The 20,555-nt window shown below is 38.5% G+C and overlaps 1 protein-coding gene across 3 annotated transcripts in view; it reads left to right on the top strand.

Moving 5' to 3' along the window:
• Positions 1 to 1,080: 1,080 nt before the first annotated feature.
• Positions 1,081 to 20,555, top strand: part of ABCB11 (ATP binding cassette subfamily B member 11) — a 90,419-nt gene continuing 70,944 nt past the window's right edge. For 2 of the 3 annotated variants that reach the window (XM_027590503.2, XM_027590501.2), the window contains exons 1-5: positions 1,081 to 1,172; positions 10,773 to 10,875; positions 12,517 to 12,538; positions 14,977 to 15,028; positions 16,221 to 16,459. In XM_027590503.2, the coding sequence (XP_027446304.1) occupies positions 10,800 to 10,875; positions 12,517 to 12,538; positions 14,977 to 15,028; positions 16,221 to 16,459 (389 nt within the window). In that variant the 5' untranslated portion in view covers positions 1,081 to 1,172; positions 10,773 to 10,799. Of the gene's footprint in view, positions 1,173 to 10,772; positions 10,876 to 12,516; positions 12,539 to 14,976; positions 15,029 to 16,192; positions 16,460 to 20,555 lie in introns of those variants that run through there. The other variant, XM_027590502.1, reaches the window with a different exon arrangement.

The following is a 20,555-nucleotide window of genomic DNA, read 5'->3' as shown; positions in this document are numbered from 1 at the left end:
ATTATTTGATCTTCTTTTCTGTAAACTGAGAAGCACTAGCCCATCACCTGCATTTTAGAGCATGGGGGGGAATTTTACAAAGAGTGGTTAGGGGCATAGGTTCTATACCTTAGCTGTAAGACCTTGGGTGAGTTATTTATCTTCTCTGTGCTTCAGTTCCCTCCACTATACAATGGGGATGATGATGATAGTACCTAACCCCTATGGTTATTGAGAAATCCAAATAAGGGGGGTAAAAATAAAACTCTTCACCTGAGCCAGGTACTCAACAAGGGCTTGACCAACATTGGCTATTATTATTCATTGTTGAAGGCCAGAGTGAGGCGCACTCAGGAAAGGATTAGCTCAGGCAAGGAGAGAGAAAAAATAAGAGCATTTGAGAAAATGGAAGAATTAACAAGAAGGGAGAAGAACAGATCCGGATTTGTCTCTAATACGTACACAAAGCCATTGGAGAAGCTATATGTGTTTATTTGACTTGGATTTCTGTTAATTTAAAACTTTTAAAAAATCATTTATCTCTCCTTACACAAGGCTTCCTCTGGCAGGTAGAGTCTGAGGTCATTGACTGTGGAGGCCAGGGTGCAAGGGTCATGTGAGCACGCAGAGTTTTGAGCAAAAGGCTGTTTCAGGTGCTCTTCCTGGTTATCTATCTCCAACAGGAATATCAGGGCCTGCAACATAAGGATTTTCCAAGAGTAATATTTCAAATTGAGGGGAAAAGTCTCAAGGTTTTTCAGTTTTGGTCTTGTCATGTTTTACAGTAACTTCTTAAGACCAAGGGCTTATGATAAGAAGGGGTGGAGGGAGCCAAAATCACAGCGCTCTTGAGGGTGGGGAGGGGCGGGCCGTGCCAGGGTCTCTGTCTCCTTTCAAGGGAATCTACACCTTCCAAAGCCTGTTGGCACCCTCAGACGACTTCCCAAGCACACTGTTGTTTGGGGTTATTGTTTCCAGTGTGCTCAACCTTTCCTCAGATGTCACTGAACTGTGCTTGGGTTGGCCTTCGGGGCATTGACCTGTCAGCAAATAGATAATGTTTTCAAAAAAGCTTGAATTCTGTTCAGTGTTTTATAATGATGAAAACTGAAGTTGGAAAAGATTGTAAAACCCTTTGACTCTCCACAGTAGAGTCTCTTGTTTCTCTGGCTTCCTCAAGTTCACACTCGCAGGTAAGTGACTTCTACTCTCTATAGCATTGAGAACTACATTCTGCAAGTCCATGTCCTCTAGCTTCTACTTCGTGGGGTGTTGTGTTTCTGGTTCACTAAAGGCTGTCCTCTTGTCATGTGATAAACAATACTGTAATGCTTGGATAGGAACTTGCAGAGTACACCGATAACTTCATAATATGATGTACAATACAGATGGCTCTTGGTCGCTGTCTCATTTATAAAGCAATACTACTTTATGCATCAGCTGTCTTGAGAATCTGTGTGTGTGTGCGTGTGGTGTATGGGGTGTGTGGTGTGAATGGGTGAACGGATCGAATAATCTGCCCAAAGTAAAAAAGCTAGTGAACTTCTAAATCTTGGTTTTATGAAAGCACAATGCTATTTGCACAGATAACCACAAATCCCATCCCAGAAAGCTGGTGCTGGTTTAATAGAGAACTATACTGGCTTTCTCTTTTCTCCAACACCATGCTCATTTCCTCATTCTCCCAGTTTTCAATAATTTAGATACTAAAAAATAAGAGCTCTGGATGCATGGCTAGAGGGGGAAAGGTTGATTTCTGGAAACTAATTTCCCTTTTTAGGTTCCTAGCTAGTAGAAATCACATGTTGTTGATGATTTGAACACCTTGATCAAATATTGAATGATATCTGGGAATAAGGTATGCTATTTCCAAGTGTTTTGAGGGAAGACCAGCTTACTAGACATATTAGAGACAAATTATAATGACTGCACCCCAAACTCTTAATATTGGGATGTAATAGTGGTTATCATTAAACTTATAAAGTATTAACTTATTTATAGGCTCTTGTTTAATAGTTCTTTCTGTGTGCAGCCACACCCCCACCTCAGCCCCACATGCCCCCTACCCCTCCAGACTTGGGTACCCTCCTCCTCTGCTCTGTATGTAACCCTCTGCTGTTATCTCCGGAGCCCCCATTTCCCTGCCTGGGAGTTACTGTTTACATGCCCTGCCCCCCCACTTGATTGTAAGGCCTTGGAATAATTTGTGTGTCCTCCTACTAACAGTAATGGCGACAAATATTTGCTGATGAACGCTGGAAGTAGATTAGGAAGTAATTTAGGGAAAAAAAAAAAAAACCCTGCTCACTCCATGGTTTTAAAAGACACTGAAATTGCTAAAAAAAAAAAAGAAAAAGAAAAAAAATGTCCAAGTTCCATTGCAAGAATTAAGTGTTAGAGTTGGGTGTTGCTTTGCGAAGATGGGAAAACTATGGGTGTAGAGACCAAGAAAAGCTGGGAGTGACGTTGACCTTAAACTCTTTTGTTTGAGAGCAATTCTTTAGTCCTCCATTTAATTTCATTCCCTTGCCCATCAGCTGCAGCCCTCGGGGCTAAAGGGGCCTCATTTTTATCCTAGCCTATCTTCCACATTGTCGACACACACTATCACGCTACAACCGGCTTATCTGCAAGGCAGTAGTTTTCTATTTTTCTTACTTCTTAGCATAAACTAATATTTCTTTCCTCCTTTCAATGATCCTTGGGAGAAACAAATCATTTGCTGGGTTTAATAATATCAAAAGTGTGCTACCTGCATTTCTACATGTCAGCAGTGAAAGGCATTGTCAGGGCTTAAAAAAAAATCAGAATTTGTGGCTTAGGAGGTGACTTTCAAATTCAAAAGGACCAGGAGCAGTTCTGCTTGTCTCTCTGAGCAGTCCAGGGAAGGGGGAGCGTGTGGTGCTGGCGGCCTTGATAGCTTTTACAAAAGCAAAGGCCTCACAAGAGAAAAGCCAAGGAGAATATTCACAGCGTGCTGTGGGGTGGGGTGAAGGCCACTCCACCCCTGAGCTTGGCTTGTACCCCTCACTATCCCTCCAGCACCTCAATGGCTGGTAGGGCATTTAGATCTTCCTTATTATCTTGGTCTGGATGAGACAAACCTCAGCCTCTTCCTCCTGAATTCAGTAGAAGCAAGATCAACATGTTTCAAAGATAGTATTCGGGAGAAAATGAGATGGAAAGCAGAACAAATCTCCCCAGAGACAACTGAAAACATGAAACACTGATAGAGTAGAGAACTGACAAGAGCTTAAAGTGACAGGAGCTGGGCACTGATGGCTTAGCTATGGGGCACCACAAGCCTATTTCATTTGGTCGCTTCAGGCCTATCTGCCCGGGAGACAGATGAACTGTGTGGTCCATGCCCTGCTAAATGAGGGTGCCTGCTGCCTGGCCTGGCAGAATGTTTCACCCTTCCCAACCAGATTTCCTAGTCCCTCTGTGTGTGGGCTCTCAAGTTCCAAGCCTTATCAGAGCAGTGGCTTTTTTTTTTAACAAGTATAAAAATGATCATATATTTATCTTGCCTAAAAGTCCTTATTAGTTCCCTTGCCATTGGGATAAGGTCCCAAGTCCTCAGTGTTAAAGATGAGGCCCCGAGGAATCCAGCAACCACATCCTTCAGAGATGTCCATCCACTTTCCCTCACACTCACTGGACATTCTTCTGTCCTTGAGCCTATGTGCTCTCTCTGGGGTCTGGGTCTTTTCATGTGCTCTTCCCTGGCTGGGATGCTTTTCTCTCTCCTGTTTCCTTGGCTAACTCACCCTCATCTCCTATGTCCCATGCTGAAAATGCATTGGCTCCAAAGCCTCCCCCAGCTCTCTAGACCAGGGCAGGGCCTCTGCTTGAGGATCTAGGAGATGCCCATGCTCTCCCTTCACTCACAATCACCATGCTTGTCATTTCTTATGTGGCACCTGTCTTCCCTGCCACACTGTGAGTTCCCCAAGGACAGGGCAGGTTGGAGGCCTGGTGCTCCATATGATTTTTAGGTTGGGTAAATCAGGCAATATTTCTCCCCAGGCACCAAGCTGTCCTGAACTGACCTCATAATAGAGGAGTCAGCAAACAGTTTCTGCAGAAGGCTAGAAAATAAATGGTTTAAGCATTGGTGGGTGGGTGGGGGGACGTAAGTATAGTCTCTGTCACAGCTACTCAACTCCTCCATTGTAGCACAAGAACAGCCAAAGACAAAATTAAAACTAATAGACATGATTGAGTTCCAATAAAGCTTTATTTACAAAAACAGGCAGTGGGCCGAATGCTCCTATTATATTTGTATCTTCAGCCTGGAAGGATTCCACCGTCTGAAAGAACTATTTTCACCCCTGACCTGTTTTTTTTTTTTTTTTTTTCTCTCTCTTCTTTCCTTCCTTCCTTCTTTCCTCCCTCCCTCTCCCCTCTCCTCTTTCTTTCTTTCTTTTCTTTTTCTTTCTTTCTTCTTTCTTTCTTTCTTTCTTTCTTTCTTTCTTTCTTTCTTTCTTTCTTTCTTTCTTTCTTTCTTTCTTTCTTTCTTTCTTTCTTTCTTCCTTCCTTCCTTCCTTCCTTCCTTCCTTCCTTCCTTCTTTCTTTCTTTCTTTCTTTCTTTCTTTCTTTCTTTCTTTCTTTCTTTCTTTCTTTCTTTCTTTCTTCTTTCTTTCTTTCTTTCTTTCTTCTTTCTTTCTTTCTTTCTTTCTTTCTTTCTTTCTTTCTTTCTTTCTTTTCTTTCTTTCTTTCTTTCTTTCTTTCTTTCTTTCTTTCTTTCTTTCTTTCTTTCTTTCTTTCTTTCTTTCTTTCTTCCTTCCTTCCTTCCTTCCTTCCTTCCTTCCTTCCTTCCCTCCTTCCTTCCTTCTTTCTTTCTCTCTCTCTCTCTCTCTCTTTCTTTCTTTCTTTCTTTCTTTCTTTCTTTCTTTCTTTCTTTCTTTCTCTCTTTCTTTCTCTCTTCTTTCTTTCTTTCTTTCAGCTCTCCTGCAGCATCAATAGCCAGACTGGTATCTTGAAGTCACACTTAGCAGCCTTGATATAATGGTCCATGGTGGACACTGACATTTTGTATTCTTTGGATTTTTGGTTTGTCCCTGATATGGCTTATAGAACTTTATCTCATCTAATTTTGACAGCTTCAAGTCCTCCATGGAACTGCTTATTTATCCCCTTTCTGAGGTTTGTCAGTGTGCTAGGTTCTGTCAGGCAACCCATTCAGGTGTTACTTTCTGAATTCTCTCCTCCCCAGTAGTGGTCTTCCAGAATATTGTTGCTAGTGTTCTAAAGTAGAATTATCTGTGATGTGTCTACCAGTAAAGGTCAGGAGACTGTCCTGTGTTGATAAGATTACACATCTTATCAAAGAAAAGAAAACTTCAACCCTGGGTAGTTAAACAGAACTACAGATAGTCTGCACATAGACCACATGCCATTTAGCAAAGAGGGACGGTGGTGCTGGCATGGACAATTAAAAATTCTTGGGGCGTTCCACAATTAGGTGGCCAAAGTCTGCCAGTCAGTGCTTAGAAATCTTGGTTTCTGACTTTCAACTCCTAGATTTTCTAAGTTTATTGAAAGACCATCTTCCTGGAAGACTTGAAAGTTCTCAATCTGTTTCCAAAGAGATTTTTTTTTTTTTTTTGCAGATTAAAATCATTTACTTTATGAAAAGGCAGAGTGAAAAGAAAATAGCATGGTAACTTATTTTCAATTCTGAGTTCTTCTGTGTGGTTAAAGTAAAATTTTGTTATTGTAAATTGTTGGGAAACCTTAATTAAAGCTTCCTGCAATGTGTGATACCCAAGAACCTTTCACACACTTTAGGAAGCTCAAGAACAAAATTGTTAGCTTAGGTACTATAGATAACAACTGAGAGAGTAGAATTAGATGACATTACATCTGCTGATATTGATGGGGAAATGATGTGACAAAACACCATAGCACGCTTAAATGATGGAATGTACCTGGTGAGGAGGAGACACATTCTTGCGACCCTGTGAAACAAACCTGTTTATCACTGAAAACTAGATTCCCACTCTGTTTCCAGGGTTTCAGAAACTATCAGAGATACTTTCCAGCATCTGCTATGTTTCCCGGGATCTCATCTAATAAAAAGGGAACTAACCAGTGGAAGAACACATGGTCTAATGATATACCAGAATTTCATTCTATGCTTATAATGATATGAGGCAATTCAACTAACATCTGGAAACATCGTCTTTCCGGGAAAATATCATAAGCAAGGCTTTTGCTTATTCATTCTAGTAATTTTTGTATCTCATTGCACTTTCCCAGATTGAACATTATAAAATTGCCACTGTCTTTGTGGATGCAGCAAGTCATAAACTTTTTCAACACCATGTCCTTCAAAAGTCATCACTGCCATTTCTGAGCTGGGCAGAGATAAGGGAACTAGCTCCAGTTTCTGACTGAGCAACCAACTGAAGGGCCAAGAACCAGCAGCTCTGACGTCCAAGGGCAGGAAAGGATGGATGTCCCAGCTAAAGTAAAAGAGCAAATTCATCCTTTCCTGACTTCAAAAAAATTAACTTTTTACTCAGATGTATTTGACATATAACATTTTAAAATTTTAAGGTATACAATTTGTTGCTTTGATACATTTATATATGGCAATATAATCACCACCCTAGCTTTAACTAACACCTCTATTATGTCACATAATTGTCATCTCTTTTTTGTGGTAAGAACGTTTAAGATATAGCCTCTTAGCAATTTTGAAGTATACAATGTGGTATTGTTGACTATAATCACTATGTTGTGCATTAGATTGCACAACTAGAAGATGTTGCAAGTTTGTATCCTTTAACATCTTCTAGTTGCAAGTTTGTATCCTTTAACATCTTCCCAATCCCTCCACCCCTCAACCTCTGGTAACCACTATTCTAGTATTTCTATGAGTTCAGCTTTTTTAGATTCCACATACAGGCGATATCATATAATATTTGTCTTTCTCTGTCTGGTTTATCTCATTAAACATAATGCCTTCAAGGTCCATCCATGTTGTCACAAATAACAGGATTTCCTTCTTTCTTATTGCTGACTAATATTCCATTGTATATATGTGTATATGTATGTGTGTGTATATATATGTATATAGTTTTTTATATATTCTATATATGTGTGTGTGTGTATATATATATATATATGCCACATCTTTTTTATCCATTCATCCATTGATGGGCACTTAGGTTTTTTCTCTATCTTGGCCATCGTGAATAACGCTGCAATAAACACAGGAGTGCAGTTATCTCTTCAATATCCTATTTTTTTTTCAATATCCTATTTTAATTTCTTTCAGGTATGTATCCAGAAGTAGGATTGCTGGATCATATGATAGCTGTATTTTTTATTATTTTTTTAAAGATTTTATTTATTTATTTGAGGGAGAAAGAGAAAGAAAGAGAGAGAGAGAGAGCACGAGCAGGGGCAAAGGGAGAAGGAGAGGGAGAAGCAGACTCCCCGCTAAGCAGGGGGCCGGATATGGGACTCAATCCCAGGACACCGAGATCATGACCTGAGCCGACGCTTAACCGACTGAGCCATGCAGGCACCCTTGTATTTTATTTTATTTTTATTTATTTATTTTTTAAAAGATTTTATTTATTTATTTTGACAGAGAGAGAGACAGCGAGAGAGGGAACACAAGCAGGAGGGGGAGTGGGAGAGGGAGAAGCAGGCTTCCCGCGGAGCAGCGAGCCCGATGTAGGGCTTGATCTCAGGACCCTGGGATCATGACCTGAGCCAAAGGCAGATGCTTAATGACTGAGCCACCCAGGTGCCCCTTGTATTTTATTTCTTAAGGAACCTCCATACTGATTTCCATAGTGGCTAAACCAGTTTATATTCCCATCAACAGGGCACGAAGTTTCCCTTTTCTCCAAATGGTTATCAACACTGGTTATTTCTTGTCTGCTTAATGATAGCCATTCTAACAGATATGAGGTGATATGTCATTATGGTTTTGATATGGGTTTTCCTGATGATTAGTGATGTTGAGCATCTTTTCATGTACCTGTTGGCCATTTTGATGTCTTCTTTAGAAAAATGTCTATTTAGTTTCTCTGCCACTTTGCTTTATTCAGGCCTTCAAAGGATTGAATGAATAATGCCCATCTGCACTGGTCAGGACAGTATTCTACAGATTCAACTGTTAATCTCTTCTGGAAACACCATCACAGCCATACCCAGAAATAATGCTTTACCAGCTATCTGGGCATCCCTTAGTTCACTCAAATTGATACATAAAATTAACCATCCCACCAACCTCAGACAAACTCACTATGAAACCAGGATAAAAATGAAACAAAGCAAGTCCAGTGCATAATTTTGCCCAGGCACAGGCAAAAACAAATTCGTTGTGCAACCCCCCAAAATACCAAACATCCCTCTCTCTTGCTATGAGTGACTATTTCTGCACCCAATCATGAAATTGCTCTGGTTTTCTGACAGCATCCAATTTGGAGCAAACCCCCACTTTCTTGGATCCTCTCCCAAATCACCTAACTGAAGTCCAATTCCTATAAAGATGTTCTTTCTAACACCCTCTTACTGAGGCCCCCATGATCTCCACCACATGTTCTTCCTCACTGCAATAAGTAACAAATCCAGATTGTTCAACTACAGTTGTGCTCCCAGTGGTCTTTGGCTGAAGGGCACTGTCAATGCTATGGGGATGGAAATCCATGTTATAGATGAATTTTTGTGTTTGAGAATATTACTCTTTAATAGTAAAATAGAGATCCCAAAAATCATTGCATTCAGAAAGAAACGAAATGTAAGCAAACCCAGTGTGAAAGCAAGTGTACAGAATTGCGGAGGGCACAGAGAGGGAAAATGAAGAGAGTAGGTTGGTTGATCATCAGTCTCCTCCTTGATAGAGGGTGAGTTACTGCAAGTGACCCCAGAGGGAGGGGTAGGAAGACAGTTTCTAGGCTTGAAGCCCAAAAGGAATGTTAGCCATTTTCTCCCTTTTTGCCAACTGATGTGCAGACACAGTTTCATGTCATTCTCACACTAGTCCTGCAAGGCAGATTTTATCACCGTCACCACCACTGACTTGAATGATGGAGAATCCAGGGCCTGGAGAGAGGTTAAAAAACATATGCAACAACATGGAGAGAAGCCAGAGGGTCTGTGAGACTCTGAAGTTCATGGACAAGACGCTACACCACTGGCCTCTAAGTGCTGTCAAATATTTGCACACCAGTGGAAAGAAACCTTTTTTAAATGAGGAGCTAAGCCAGGAAAAAAAACCATTGAATACTGAATTTTTTTTAAAGTCTTCTTTTAAAATTATATGTAATAGTACAACTATTGTTAAAGTATTCTTATTTTCTCATTATCCAAGTATTTCTTTTCCTTTTGAAAAATAAATTTTTGGTTAAAATTTCAAAAATGATATAACCCGAGAGCATTGCATTCTGTGAATGTAATACTGCTATAGTGAATAAATTTTGTTGGTGAATAAAAGAATTTTGAATCTAGTTGATGTTCTTTTTAAAATTTTACTGACCTCCTAAATTGCTTAATGAAATGATATTTCTCACTCTACTTCTTAATATTTAGTTTATTTTTTAAAATTTATTTTTTATAAATCATGTTGATTGGTACTATTATGTTGATAGTTCCTTTGATAAGATGTAATGAGAAGGGTACTTTGCCTCTGTGGTTTTCTCCCCAAAATATACAACGCCTGTCTAATCCTGAGAAAAGTCCTGAGAAAAATATCAGATAAGTCCCATTTTAGGGGACATTCTACAAAATAACTGCTCAATACTCCTCAAAACTGTCAAGGTCATCAAAAACAAGGAACGTCTGAGAAATGGTGAGAGCCAAGAGGAGCTTAAGGAGATATAATGACTTAATATAATGTTTTCCCTCTACATCTTTGCAATACTTTGTATTACCAGATACTGAATCTTTGCCAGGATTTCAGTGAATGGTTTTAGCATTCGTTGCTGATCATTACCCAAAATCTATTCATTGGAGTTGTAAATAATGATTTCTCTAATTTTATGGGGTTTTAGAAATCAGCAATGGATACTGATTGTTATTGAATACCTTTTTTGCATCTATCAAAATGATCAAATTTTTCAGTAAATGATTATTGCATTCTGGGATCAACATTGCTCATTATATTTTGTTCATAAACTGCTGAATTATACTTAATGTATGTAGCAATTTTAAATCTATTTTCAAAAAGTAATTATAACTCTTATTTTTTCTTATAACATTCTTGTTTGTTTCAATGTCAAGGTTATACTTGTTTTATAAAATGAGTTGAATAGCTCTTCCCCTGGTCCACGTGGGACTTAGCATATCCTCAGTCTTGAAGATGCATTTACAAAGGAGCACTGCAGGTTACTCACCAGTGTTAAGTGTCGTCCTTCCAGACACTGACCCAAGAATGTCACCAGTTGATTGTGCAGCTCTAGTGGTTTTTATTTTTACTCATGAAAGGAGGGAAGGAAGGAAGGAAGGAAGGAAGGAAGGAAGGAAGGAAGGAAGGAAGGAAGGAAGGAAGGGAGGATGGAAGGAAAGATGGTAGGATAGACAAGCAGAAAGGACAAACGAATAAAAAGTAACTCTCCATTCATCAACTAGAGAAAGCCGTATCAATGGTTTGGCTTTATCTTTCCTAATAATTAGACTCATGGAGTTATTGACCGATTAAAAAATCTGCTTTTTAGTGAAGATTAAAATTGTTAGTGAAAGTTATTTCTTGTACCAAACTGTTCTTTCATTTGACTACTTTGTTTAAAGAAGAGAAAAGAAATAATTGCAATGGTTATTTTATTTTATAGGGTTATTGACTGCAGATTGCAGTCACCATGTCTGACTCAGTAATTCTTCGCAGTGTGAAGAAATTTGGAGAGGACAATTATGGTTTAGAGTCAGAAAGATTCCGTAAGTGGCCTTTTTCCTCTTACTGTCTCATATAAAAAGAGGTTAGACAAGCTAGTGAACTTTCAAGGGGCAGAAGAAAACCAACAATAATATGGAGAACAATTACTGGATGCATTTCTTACCCACAAATGGGTGGTTCTCTCCAGAATCAATGTAATGGAATGTTTGAAAATGATAGGAAAAACACATGATGTGTGGGTGAATGCGGGGTGGCTGCGTACACTGAAGGACACAGCCAGTGGAATTGGTTACCTTTTGCAAGACTGAAATCATGGCAGGTGCTACCTGTTAAGTTCCCATGCCTGGAGAAGCTAATGTCACCTCATCGTGTAATTCTCAACCTGTACAGTAAATTAAGAACCTAGGGGAAAAAAAAAAACGCACAAAGTGTGGGTGAATGAAAGTATCTCATCTGTAAATATCCAGCATTGTTATTATTATTGCCTTTATCCATTGATTGTTATAATTGATTATAGTAGTAATTATTTAGTGAGAAACTACCAAGACTATGCTGGCCAGAATGAGATAATGGGAAAGAGGACCTAACATCTAGTGAGCACAAGTGATTCCAAGCAATTATTATTATTATTATTATTATTTTTTAAAGATTTATTTACTTATTTGAGGGAGGGAGAGAGAGTGCCGAAGCAGGGGGAGGGGCAGAGGGAAAACACAGGGGAAGCAGACTCCCCACTGAGTGCTGAGGGGGAGCCCAACTGAGGGGGCTCCATCTCAGGATCCTGAGACCATGACCTGAGCCTAAACCAAGAGTCGGACGCTTAACTGATTGAGCCACCCAGGTGCCCTGCAATTATTAGTTTTTTAAACAAATCCTATGATTTTACAACTTACAGAAGAAAAAATGAGACTTGAATAAATTTTTTAAAACTTGACAAAGATTACATAACCAATAATTAATGGAGCCATCATCCTAATCCAGTTCTGATTCCCAAACCCAGGATGTTTAATCTCTATCTGTACTATAAAGTCTCTTTACACTTACTTAAATTAAATGAATTAAAATGGCAGGGAATCGGGATGTGTTGTTCCATGGCGTTGGTTGACATTAGCACCATGAAATTCCCTTCCCTGTTTCTTCCCTATACCCATGACCCTGCACCTCCACTTTCACTTCCTACCCTCCTTTTGCTCTCATCTATGCTGGGGAAAATCATATCCAGCTCAATCCTGTGGTTTCTCCTGGCATGGGAGTGTCATCACCATCTTATTGTCTAGTTAATTTGTAGTCTCAGTTTTAAACAGATAAATTCTGATGTCTCCAAGGAACAAAACAATAAATACTCATTTTACTCAGTAGTTAAAAAAATTAGATTTTCTTCAGCTAACTTAAAAATGTTGGTCTCCAGCTGACATCCAGAAAATACAAATATCTCATATCCTGTAGAAATATTGAAAAATGTAATCAAGCTAGCAGTCCTGAACCTGACAGAGTGTTTTCTTGTGTAATGAGAGACACACAGAGAGAGAGAATGAAAAAAAAGGAGAAAAAGGCAAATAGTCATTTTGCTGTGTTCCATGAATAAAGCTAATTTATGGGAATGTTTTCCTGGAGCAAAATTGTTAATGATTATGTTGTTTTGTCATTACTAACTGTTTTGTGCATTGTTTTTATCCTGACAGATAACAATGATAAGAATTCAAGGTAAGTGACTATTTTAACAATACATCATCTTTTCTAGAATAACTCCTTAATATTCCTTTTAAAGGCACAAAGCAGAAATAATATTTTCATGCATCTTGTACTTCCTATAAAATGGCATAGGTAATCCATTCCTTTTCTCTTTAAAACATTGCTGTAATTTGATTTCAAAAACCTTTTGAAATATTCCTTCTGTATTGAGTCCAAATCTCCTCCGTGTATCCAGCAACACACAGAATTTCTAACCTATATGGGCAGAGGAAAAGTTGAACAAGTATGATTTCATGAGCACAGGGGAGATCCATAAACCTCAAATTCTTCCCACAGACAAATACTAGAACCCTAAAATTTAATTATTAGATACTTCTCTTTAGTTTGAAAGTTTAAATCCTCATATAAAAATGTCAGTTAATCATACACTGGTATAAAAGTAGGACTAGACAGAGTAATCTGAGAAGACAGAAGGCAGGCACCAGGCAAGTTCCTAGAAAGAGGTGGTAGGAAGGCAGAGGTTGAAGTTATATAGGAAATTCTAAGTAATTACATAGGAAATTCTAAGTAAGTAGAGTGCTAGGGTCAGCCTGGGCCTAGAAGAACCACGCTTTTCTCACTGGGTAGAAAAAAGATAAAAATAGGTGTGGGTGTAGATGAATGGCAATGAGAGAATGAATAGGAAGTTTGAGTGAATTCTTCAGTTTTTAGAGGAGATGAATCCATCTTCTGATACATGTGGTAATGTAGAATGAGAAGATCATGGTGAAAGTTTGAGAAAGCTGTGGAGGGAAATGGAACAATCTGTAGACAGATGAAGTACAGCGCTGTAGATTGAGCTAAGACTGGAGATCATACTCATTCATTCATTCATTCATGCATCCATTCATTTCACAAATATTAATTAAGTGCCTACCAGATGTCAGGCACTATTAAAGTGCTTAGGATACAGAAAAGAACAAAATGAGCCAATATATCTGTCCTTGAGGAGTTTACATTTTAGTGAGGGTGACATAATATGCACCAAAAATAAATACAATATATAGCATGGTAGCTAGTAATAATCTATCACTTTCTTTCTAAGAAGAAAAAAAGCAAACATGGAATGGAGATATGGAATGATGTGGGGAGAAAGCTGAAATTTTAAAGGCTTTGGCCAGGGAAGGTCCCATTGAGAAGGTGACTTATGAGGGAAAGTCTGAAGGAGATGAGGGGGTTGGTCATGCAGGTATCTGAAGAAAGAGCATTCTGGCGAGAGGAAACAGCAAGTGCAAATGGTCGGAAGTGAGAATAAATTTGACCTGAACAAAGATCAGCAAAGAGGCCAAGTGGCTCGGGTGCTGAGAATTGGAGTGCAGTAGGAGGAGACAAGGTCAGAGAGCCAATTGGCCATACCGTGGAGGGCCTTGGGCATCTCAGCAAGGACTTGGGATTCTACTCTGAGCTGGAGGGGAAGCTTAGGGCAGCTGACTGTCAGGCATGGCATGTGTTGGCATCAGTTCACATGGTGGAGAGCTTGTCTCCAGCAGGCCCCACAGCCTGGCTTTGGGAGGACAGGGGCAAACAGCTGCATGGAGGCAGAGATGGAGTTTCCAAAGATGTAGTGGGGAAAAGGATTAAGGATGATGGTGATGGTAAGAATGTAGTCCAAATGGCTGGTGTGGGATCTGGGAGGCATGGGGAAGGAAGCACAATCTTGATGGGGTTTTAACATTTGGAAATTAATGAGGGTTTAAAGGACTGCAGATCTCAACTAAGATGACAAACAGGTGTAGAAGGAGGAAGGAAGTGACAAAACAGGCTGCATAGGCTGTCCCAGAATGCCAACGGAGTAGTTTCTGGTGAAAGAAAGGTCCAGGGTGTTTCCATGAATGGATGACTCAGGTGAAGTAGAGATCCCTGGAGTGGAGATGGTCAAAGATGGGTTAGATACAACTTTATGAGACATGAAATGAGTAAGAAATACTAAGGAAATACAATTTTATGGGAAGTATGGGAGTTCTTAAAACTTTCCCATCATATCAATACTATTTAATGTATTTGAAGGTTTTTAAGTGTTAGAAGGAAGCTTTAAATCAGCTAATCCAACCACCTCAAGTTACATTACAATGAAATGTAAACAGAAACAGGTTGAGGGTCAAGGCTGAGGTCCAACAGTTTTATGTTAGAATAACTGGGAGTACAGAGCACTTTTTATTTTCTTTCAATACCTCTCAGAAAAACTTCACTGAATCTCTGCTGAACATGAGATATAGCTATACTGAAATCTCTGGAAGAGGTAAATCTGAAAAATAAGAGCTTGTTTTTAGGATGCCAGGTTTGGCAAGAATTTCTCAGTCAGTGGGGACTTTATTTCTCACTAAAGGATGATTCATAAAATTCTTACCCAGGGAGAATTTCTCTTTGTTTTGGAAAGAATGGTCTATAAATCCATATGTTTTTCTCCTCAGGTTACAAGATGAGAGGAAAGGTGACAGCAGTCCAGTTGGCTTCTTTCAATTGGTAATAAAACTGTGCTGATTTTTGACATAAATTTTGCAACTGCAAATTGTTCAGATCATGGAGGGAGTGTTAAATCTTTAGTCACTGGCAGGTTTTTAAGTACAGTGTTCACTTTTTCGGTCAGAAACTTTATGTAATAACATGCTAAATGGTTAGAGTATATTGGTAATTAAACATAAATCCTGGGGCGCCTGGGTTTCGCAGTTGGTTAAGCATCCAACTCTTAATTTCAGCTCAGGTCATGATCTCAGGGTTGTGAGATTGAGCCCTGTGTTGGGTTCCACACTGGGTGTGGAGCCTGCTTAAGATTCTCTCTCTCCCTTTCCCTCTGTCCCTCCCCACTCTCTCTCTCCCCACCTCTAAATAAATAAATAAATAAATAAATAAAATAATATTAAACACATAAATCCTATCTGATAGATTAGAAATGTGTCCTGGAAAATAATCACTAAGCCCATAATTATTTTAGTAAAGAAAATCATCACAGTAATCATATGATGTATATTTATCCTTATGACATATCTTTGGAAATTCCATAGTGTGGTATTTTCCCCAAATTTTCACAAGGTAGAGGCATCTCTAGGCACGAATAGTCACTCTTGTTTGTCAATATCAGTTCTGGGATAAATTCATGCTATTGCTGAATGCTTCACACAGTCTTTCTACACAGCAATGGCATCAATGCCAGTGACCACTTCCCACTGAAGTTGTGAATCAATGGCTAAGACCTGAAGTCAGTTCTTGAGGTAAAGAGAATGAATTCAAAGACTAGGAAAGAAATAACATAAACTAGCAATGTAAGAGTCTAGTGTTTTAGATAATTGATATATGACTTTTTTTAAAAAGAGATTTTATTTATTTGAGAGAGAGCAAAAGTGAGAGAGATCACAGAGGGAGAGACAGAGGGTAAACAGACTCCCCACTAAGCAGAGAGACCAATGTGGGGCTTGTTCCCAGAACCCTGGGATCATGACCTGAGCCGAAGACAGATGCTTAACCAACTGGGCCACCCAGGTCCCCCGATATACCATTTATGTTGATATAATTAGTGAAAACTCTACTTTTCAATGAAGATGATTCTAATAAAATTTGGTGCTGAATGCTATTTATCAGAATCTAGTAACTAAAATTAAATAGTCCTACTTCTCCTGCTTTTCACCATAGATGATCTCTGAATCCTTTGTTTTTCAAGTTTCGATTCTCTTCAACGACTGACATTTGGCTGATGTTTGTGGGAAGTTTATGTGCATTTCTCCATGGACTATCCCATCCAGGCGTGCTGCTCATTTTTGGCACAATGACAGATGTTTTTATTGAATATGACACTGAATTACAACAACTCAAGATCCCTGGAAAAGCATGTGTGAACAACACTATAGTATGGCTCAACAGCTCCCTTAACCAGAATGTGACAAATGGAACTCAGTGTGGGTAAGCTGCTTTTTTTTTATTTTTTGCTTTTTTTGCTCATATATTAAATTGTAACTCAAAATGTGTAAATGGGATTTTATTAGCTGAACTGGAGTGATATCCAACACAGAGCGAACAGAAACATAAATTTAACCCATATTTCTGCAAATTACTCTGCCCTGAGGTTCTTCCTATCTTACCAGGTTTTTAAATCCTAACAAAAAAACAGAATTGGAAATTATCCATTAAATGTGTCACCCAAATTTAAGCACTTGATAGACTATAGGCTTGAGGATGGACACTACCAGTATACTAGGAAGGTGAGTCATGAATTTTACTTGAGTCCTTGTCATGTCTCATGTCTTATATGCAAGACTTCTTTTAGTTTCTTAACTCCTTTCTGTTTCTTGGCTTCTGTGGCTGTGGCTAATGGTCAACTTGATCTTCCCAGCCTTCTTTCCATAATGGGAAATTCATTAGTGTGCTACAGCACTTGGAGTAGGGGCTGCTTTGTCTCAGTAGTTGAGTTTCTATGGAAGAGTGGTGTGGTGCTATCAACAGAAGGGAGCCACGCCGTATTAACTAGAAACCACTGTGGTACTATTCATTTTGTGATAAGCCCAACAGGCTGCCTTGTAAGCAGTGAGTCCGTAGTGTTCATGGTGCTGACTCACTGTCACAGCATGAACTTTGCAGCCTGGCTCACACTGCCTCAGGGCCAGAACAAGCTCATTTGCATGTATGAACCGGCACACTCAGGTTCAAGAGCCAAGGGCAGGGCACATCCTGACTAGAAAGTCACTTGGAATAGCTCCCTTAGGCGAATTTATATTTTTTACCTTCATTTAAAATTTTTTCTACATATTTCATTTAGATTATGAACAAATCCTTCTAAACCACCGATCTGTTCCATAATATTATCTACTGTTAGGGTCTTTCATTCATTCACTCATTCAACCAAAATTTTTTGAACATCAACTACACGCCAGGAACTTGTATAAGCCTCAAGGATACAGTGGTTATCTTGAGTCATGGTCCTTATCTTCAACATGGTGTTTAGGTCTAGTCGGTAAAATCATCATTAAATCAAAGACCATTCAAATAAATATGTAGTTACAGTTGGTTAGTACTTGACAGAAAAATACAAGACAATATGCAAAGTGCAGAATTACCCTTTAAAAAATAATAAGCTTACTATTAGAAATAAATTTCCTAATGTGTATGTATTCTAAATTTGGAAGTAAGATTCAGAACAGTTTGTATAAAAGAATTACTGTTGTCAATAACAGTCTTTTAAGTCTTTCTTTTATGTTGCAGGACAAAAATGAATTGCTTTTTACAGAGTAGTTTGACTACAAAATGTAAGGTTAAATTACTTCCCCCTTTGAAAAAAAGGCATTCGGACTTATGTACGATGTAAATTGACCCAAATCATTAATAACATTTATGAAGGTAAAATTTTCTAGGGAAAATTCCTGAAAGTATAGCCTGTTATGCCTTAAAATTTGGTAATAAATGTTAGAGGGGCCAAAATTTGAGACATATCCGTGATAACAAGTGCTCATAAATATTTATTAGATGATTTAAAGAATGAATCTACCATTAACATCTGTATCACTAACATCCAGTAGAAAGGAATTTACTGTGGCTACCCATTACTCACACTTTATTTATTCTTACTAGGTCATACACTTGAAGGTGAGCAAATAGTGCAAAGCAAGTAGGGGCTTTCAGAAGCTCATTGGCTTTTGCTGAATTCATATGATACAGAACATGTAAATGGATAATTGTCCTTTTTTAAAAAAATTTCATGCGAGTATCTGGAATTGTGTAGACCACATCTTTCTCAGGCCTTTTCTTTACCAGGATCTCCTTTGATGAGTTAAATACTTTAACTGTGAATTATTATGGTCCCTGACATGACTACTGTTTTACTTCTGGGTAAATATTTGTTTGGCTTTTATGTAGTTAAGATCACTGTGAAAATGGACTTGGGTGGAACAGAATAGAAGGGAGTGGACACTTTCCTACCTGTAAGTAATTAACAAGCCTCCAGAATTACTCAACTCTTTGGCACCTTTTTTCTTGGAAAAAGTATATCATTAAAAGTACAATTTCTCCACCTATTATATTAGGTATATTAGTCTTGGACAAGGCTACTCCATGATTTTATCAACATAAGCATGCATGTGTAATGGTAGGAGCAGGTTTTTCTCTTTCATTTCACTGGTTGGTTTCTACATATCAATTGTAATCCATTGGATGGAATTTTTAGGCAAAGCCTTCCAAATGGCTTTCAGTGCATAATGCTGAAAAGTATTATAGAACATCAGGCCTCCTGATTAGTTTATCAGAATTTATTTGCCCCTAATAGTCAAATAATAAGGCAAAAGAATGAGAAATGACTGAAGGGGAAGTCCAAAGAGTCCAAATACCACAGTGCTGCTTCTTTTTATTTTCTTTTATCCAACTGAAGTGTAAAAACTCAAATGGAAACCACAAAGTCTTGTGACTTAATTGTGGAAGTGACATACCATAATTGCTGCCATTTTCTATTAGTCACACAACCAACCCTGGTATAATCTGGGAAGGGACCATACAACAGTGTGAATACCAGGAGACAAGAACAATTAGGGGCTCCTTAGAGACTGACTACTGCAGCCATTGAGAAGATTGATTCCTCATTTCCCCTACATGTGAATGCATCAAAGTAGAAACCAGCCTGCATTTTCTCTTGGATTTCAGTCTGTTTTGTTAGCAATGTTCAGTTAGTGTAAGCATTCAAGCACTATGTTGAAGTTAGACACTGTAAAACCATACATTTTTAAAACAGCTTTATTGAGACACAATTCACATACCATGAAATTTACCAACTTCAGGTGTACAACTCAATGGTTTTTAGTATTTCACAGAGTTGTGCACCCACCACTATAATCAATTTTAGAACATTTTTATTACTACGAAAAGAAACCCATACCGCTTAGCGGTAACTCTCCAATTCCCCCATTCTCTCCTCAGCCCTAGACAACCACTAAGCTACTTTCTGGCTCTGTAGATTTGCCTATTCTGGACATTCCATACAAATGGAATCCCACAATATGTGGTCCTTTGTGATTGGCTTCTTTAACTTAATGTTTTCAAGGTTCATCATACTGTAGCATGAATTAGGACAGCCTAGCATGTGTCTATCCTGGAGAATGCTCCATGTGCACTTCTGGGGAATATGTATTTTGCTATTATTGGATAGAATGTTCAAAAGATGTTTGGTAGATCTAATTGGTTTATGGTGTTATTCAAGTCTTCTATTCCTAGTTGTTGTATCCAATACTGAAAGTATGGAGTTGTGATCTCTGACTATTATCATTGAACTATCTATTTCTACCCTTGAATCTGTCACACTTTGCTTCATGTGTTTGGGGGCTCTGTTTTTAGATGCATATATGCTTAAAATTGCTATAATCTTTCGATAGATTGACCCTTTTATCATTACCAAATGATTTTTATTTCTAGTAACAATTTTTTAAAGTTTATTTCATCTTATATTAGTATAGCCACTCTTGGTTTGTTATGGTTGCTCTTTACCATGACACATCTTTTTCCATACTACTTTCAACTTGTTCAAATTTTTTAATCTAAAATGTGTCTCTTGTAGACAGCCTATAGTTGGAGCTTTTTTTTTTTTTTAATTTATCCAGTCTGACAATCTCTGCCTTTTGACTGGATTATTTAATCCATTACATATAAAACCAACCTACCTGAGTCTAAAAGAGTGGATAAAAGAAGGTTAGAGATCTCAGGACCCAAATAATGACATGGTTGTGAGTTCCTTGGATTTTCTTTAGGCCTTATATGTACTAGATTGGGTGTTGGGAAAGCTGTACCTAGAAATACCAATGAGCACAGACCACAAAACTCAATAAAATTCTGCTCTCTTTAGATAATAGACCACAAAGACGCAGCCTGACAGATGAATTTCAGGCAATAACTATTCTACTCCAGCCAACACCACAGAACAAAACAAAAGACAAATAACCTCACTCTTACCCCTGCCAGCAAAGGTTGAGTTGGGGGCCTAGACTTTCGTCTTTGCCAGGTATCAATGAGCCCCTGCTGTGTC

Source organism: Zalophus californianus, chromosome 3 (assembly GCF_009762305.2).
Source record: "Zalophus californianus isolate mZalCal1 chromosome 3, mZalCal1.pri.v2, whole genome shotgun sequence".
Lineage (NCBI taxonomy): Eukaryota > Metazoa > Chordata > Mammalia > Carnivora > Otariidae > Zalophus > Zalophus californianus.
The sequence above is the reverse complement of the archived record's forward strand: the minus strand, read 5'-3'. Positions and strand labels throughout refer to the sequence as shown.